Here is a 4,493-nt window from a genome sequence, read left to right as displayed (position 1 = left end):
GGCCCCCGGAGGGCGGGGGGACTGAGGAGAGGCGGGAGAGGACGCGGAGGACGTCCGGGGAGGGGGGGGCCCCCCTGTCGGGGACCCACTTGTCGAGGCACTTTTGGAGGGGCCCCTCTGGGAGGGAAAAGAGGGTACAGAGGGCGGCCAAGTGCCAAATGGGGGGCAGCTCGAGGGGCCCCTCTGCATGCAGCTGCTGCAGCAAGACCCACAGCTGCGGGGCCAAAGAGGGTACTGCAACAAAGAGGGGGGCCTCCACGAAGACGACTTCTCCGGGGGCGAGGGGCCCCCGGGTGTACAGACACCTGCCCTTCCCCACAGTCTCCCGGACCTCCACGCGAGCTGCTATTTCTGCGGCGCTGAACGGCAGCAAACGGCTCTCCGAGATCTCTCCTGCTGCTGCTGCTGCTGCTGCTGCTGCTGCAGCAGACGGAGCAGCAGCACCAGCAGCAGCAGCAGCAGCAGCTTCCTCTGCTGCTGCTGCTGCTTCCTCGTCCTCAGCGAACGCCTCCTCGGCTTCGTACGCCGCGGCTTCGCCCTCCTCCTCCTCTTCCTCTGCTGCTGCTGCTGCTGCTGCTGCTGCTGCTGCTTCTTCTGCTGCTGCTGCTGCTGCTGCTGCTTCTTCTTCCTCGTCGTAGACCTCCGCGCCCTCCTCCGTCTCGCCCGAGTACTCGTACTCGTAGTCCCCCTCCCCCTCCTCCTCCTCCTCCTCCGCTGCTGCTGCTGCTGCTGCTGCTGCTGCTGCTGCTGCTGCTGCTTCTGCTGCAGCAGCAGGGTACTCCTCAGCCTCCTCCTCCGCCCAAACCTCCTCCCCCCCTTTTGCTGCTTCCCAGCCGCTGTAGTCCAGCTCTTCGCCTTCAGCTTCGTTTTCCGCGTACTCGTCGGCCCCCGAGTAGTAGTCTTCTGCTGCTGCTGCTGCTGCTGCTGCTGCTGCTGCTGCGTCTGCTGCTGCTGCTGCTGCAGGGTAGCCGTAGCTGCTGCTGCTGCTGCGGGCCCAGCCCTCCTCGGAGAAGACCACGGCGTCGCGCTTGGAGGGCTCGGGGGCCCTGACGGCGCCCTGGAGAAGCCGCCGCATGGCGGAGAGGCTCGGAGGGGCCCCGGGCGGGAAAAAAGAGAAAATAAACCCCCAAATGGAAAAGAAATGCAAAAAGAAACAAAAATGAAGACTTAAAAGCGAAAAAATCGAAACCAGAGAGCCCGAATGAGCCCAGAACGGCGCGAGCCGCTCAGCTGTACGCGCAGCCGGGTGTACGTACACTCCAAACCCTAAACCCTTCCGCGCAAACGCAACGAAGGCAATCAGAAAAGAAAAAGAAAAGAAAAAGAAAAGAAAAAGAAAAGAAAGAAAATAAAAGAAAAGAAAAGGAAAGTTTAAAGAAGATCCGAAGAAGAAGCCGCGAGCCGCAGCGAGCTGCTGCTGCGCGAGGCCAGCGGTCTTGCCACGAGGGTTTAGGGTTTGCTGCTGCTGCGAGGGTTTAGGGTTTGCTGCTGCTGCGAGGGTTTAGGGTTTGCTGCCCCCCGACAAACCCTCAAAAATCCGCTCCTCTGCACACTCCAGAACCCCCAAAGATCAGCCCCAAACCCTAAACCCTAAACCCTAAACCCTCGCCGCCAACCGACTCACTCTCCTTCGCGCCGCCCGCCGCAGCGCACCCGCACCTAAACCCTAAACCCTAAACCCTAAACCCTAAACCCTTCTTCTCCTCCCAGTCTCCAACTCCTTTTCTTTTGCTTCCAAACACTGCAGCAAAACGCAGCAGATCTCCAAACCCTTGCTGCTCTTTGCTGCTGGGGGCTGCGGTGTACCGACAGCTGCTGCATCCGCTGCTGCTGCCTGCTGCTGCAAATCTTCTGCTGCTGCGCTTTTTGCTGCTGCTGCAGCAGCAGCAGCAGCTGAAATAAAACCTTTTTATTTTATTTTATTTCGTTTTATTTTTTTCAATTCAATTTACAAACTCTTCTGCCTTTCTCCCCCTTTAACTCCAACGGGGGCCCCGCCCGCTGTCCGCTGCGCTGCTGCTGCTGCTGCTGCTGCTGCTGCTGCTGCTGCTGGCGTTCTTTGGAGCTGTGTCGGCAGGGTTAGGGTTTAGGGTTTAGGGTTTAGGGTTTAGGGTTTAGCGCCTTCTTTCGCGTCTAAAACTATTTCCTGCTGCCTTTAATAAAGCTTTTTCTCCGGACTTCTTTCCGCGGCCCGCGCGGCGGCCGTGCGCAGCAGCAGCAGCAGCAGCAGCGACAGCAGCAGCAGCAGCAGCAGCAGCAGCAGCAGCGCCCGTTCTGCGCCCCTGCTGCTTCCTTCTGCCCCCCAGCCTCCCCAGTACCCTCGGGGGCCCCCAGCAGCAGGGGCCCCCCTTGCTGCTGCGGGGCCCCGGGCTCTGGGGCCCTGCTGAGGGGCCCCTGCAGCAGCAGCAGCAGCAGCAGCAGCAGCAGCAGCAGCAGCAGCAGCAGCGTCGCTGTCGCTGCTCTTGCTGGGGCCCCCCGACGCCGGCGCGCGCCGGGCTGCCGCCGCTGCCGCTGCCGCCGCCGCCGCGGCCCGGGCTAGGGTTTAGGGTTTAGGGTTTAGGGTTTAGGGTTTAGGGTTTAGGGTTTGGGATGGCGTTTGGGGGGGGGCCCCCCCCCTTCCCCGAGGCCCTCGCCTCCTGCCTGGCTTACCACGGGGGCCCCCTGGAGCTCAACGCGGCCCTGGCCATGCAGTGCGTGGATGCATGCGCCAGCAGCAGCAGCAGCAGCAGCTACTTGCTGCAGCAAGCAGCAGCAAAGCTGCGCCAGGCCACGGACCCCGAGGGCATGTACAGGGCCTTGGAGGTCCGCAGCAAACCCTGCGGGTTTCCCGAGGGTTTGGGAGGGTTTGGGGAGGGTTTGGGGTTTAAGCGAGGGTTTGGGGGTTTACGCGAGGGTTTGGGGGTTTGCGCGAGGGTTTGGGGGATTAAGAGGGTTTGGGGGGGTTTAGGGAGATTTGGGGGGGATTGAGAGGGTTTGTGGAGGGGCTGGGTGTTTACGGGAGTTTTTGGGGGTTTATGAGGGTTTACGGGGGTTTGTGAGGGTTTAGGGGGGTTTGTGAGGGTTTATGAGGGTTTATGAGGGTTTGTGGGGGTTTATGTGGGTTTGTGGGGGTTTATGGGGGTTTATGAGGGTTTATGGGGGTTTACGGGGACCCGCTAGGGTTTAGGGTTTAGGGTTTAGGGTTTAGGGTTTAGGGTTCAGGTGCGCGGCAGGCGGAAACGGGAAGCGATTTGGCGACCCGATCAAAGCAGGCTCTAGCTCAGTATCTTTAGGGTTTAGGGTTTAGGGTTTAGGGTTTAGGGCTTAGGGTTTGGGGTTTAGGGTGGGCTTAGGGTTTGGGGTTTAGGGTTTAGGGTTTAGGGTTTAGGGTTTGTTGCTGCAGCTGGTGGAAATATGCGTGAAGAACAACGGCTTAGACTTCGCGCGGCATATGGACGAACACTTCTTGCGGTCTATGGCCAAAGTCCTCAAGATTGTGAGCAAACCCTAAACCCTAAACCCTAAACCCTAAACCCTAAACCCTAAACCCTTGACAAGTTCGGAGCCCCAAGCCCTCAGCCGTAAACCCTAAACCCTAGCTGTTAAGGCTGGGTGTCGGAGCTGCGCCCGCTCTGGTCTCGTAGTCCTCAGATTCCAAACCCTAAACTCTAAACCCTAAACCCTAAACCCTAGGTCCTCAAGAAACCCTAAACCCTAAACCCTAAACCCTTTGCGACATGCGCTTTCGCAGACAACCTTCAAGCGGTCGCTCACGAAGGACGTGAAGGACAAAATAAACAAAATCATTGGAGGGTAGGAGCTGGGCTAGGGTTTAGGGTTTAGGGTTTAGGGTTTAGGCTTAGGGTTTAGGGTTTAGGGTTTAGGGTTTAGGGTTTACTGCTCGTGGTCATGGGGTGCTGCTGCAGGCCCTTCGTCCACCCTGGCGTAGCCACTGACCCGAGGATCCACGTGAGTTAATTCAGGTCTACGGTTTAGGGTTTAGGGTTTAGGGTCAGGGTTTAGGGCTAGGGTTTAGGGTTTAGGGTTTAGGGTTTAGGGTTTAGGGTTTAGGGTTTAGGGTTTAAGGCTTGCTTGCTCTGCGTGCAGAAGCTAAAGCGCAAGGTCCTCTTCATGTTCCAACTGTGGCATGGTGAGCCTTGAGTCTCCAGCAATTAGGGTTTAGGGTTTAGGGTTTAGGGTTTAGGATTTAGGGTTTAGGGTTTAGGGTTTGTGGGGGCTTGTCTTTGCTGCAGATGCCTTCGTGCTGCAACAAGAAAGATGCCCAGCGATTTTCGCCATGTACAGGAAGCTGAGAAGCAAAGGTGAGGTTTAGGGTTTAGGGTTTAGGGTTTGGGGTTTAGGGTTTAGGGTTTAGGGTTTAGGGTTTAGGGTTTAGGGTTTGGGCGCACAGGGTTTTGCCGGGAGGTGTGTGCCTCGAACTTGAAGAACTATCAGGCGTGGTTTCACCGGCGGTGGCTGTTTGACAAACTCTATTCTGCTGCTGCTGCTGCTGC

The 4,493-nt window shown here is 58.1% G+C and overlaps 2 protein-coding genes across 2 annotated transcripts; both read left to right on the top strand.

The window, feature by feature from the left end:
- Positions 1 to 158: 158 nt before the first annotated feature.
- ENH_00024730 (hypothetical protein) lies at positions 159 to 1,171 on the top strand (the record flags this gene model as incomplete). The annotated part of the gene is made up of 2 exons (XM_013579765.1): positions 159 to 359; positions 641 to 1,171. 2 exons carry the CDS (start codon positions 159 to 161, stop codon positions 1,169 to 1,171), a joined length of 732 nt encoding a protein of 243 aa, XP_013435219.1.
- Positions 1,172 to 2,589: 1,418 nt separating this feature from the next.
- On the top strand, positions 2,590 to 2,967 carry ENH_00024720 (hypothetical protein; the record flags this gene model as incomplete). The annotated part of the gene is made up of 1 exon (XM_013579764.1): positions 2,590 to 2,967. The coding sequence occupies one exon, from the start codon at positions 2,590 to 2,592 to the stop codon at positions 2,965 to 2,967; it is 378 nt and encodes a 125-aa protein (XP_013435218.1).
- Positions 2,968 to 4,493: the final 1,526 nt, after the last annotated feature.

The sequence above is a fragment of the Eimeria necatrix genome, genomic scaffold (genome assembly GCF_000499385.1).
Source record: "Eimeria necatrix Houghton genomic scaffold, Enh_scaff1900, whole genome shotgun sequence".
In the NCBI taxonomy this organism is placed as follows: domain Eukaryota; phylum Apicomplexa; class Conoidasida; order Eucoccidiorida; family Eimeriidae; genus Eimeria; species Eimeria necatrix.
The sequence above is the reverse complement of the archived record's forward strand: the minus strand, read 5'-3'. Positions and strand labels throughout refer to the sequence as shown.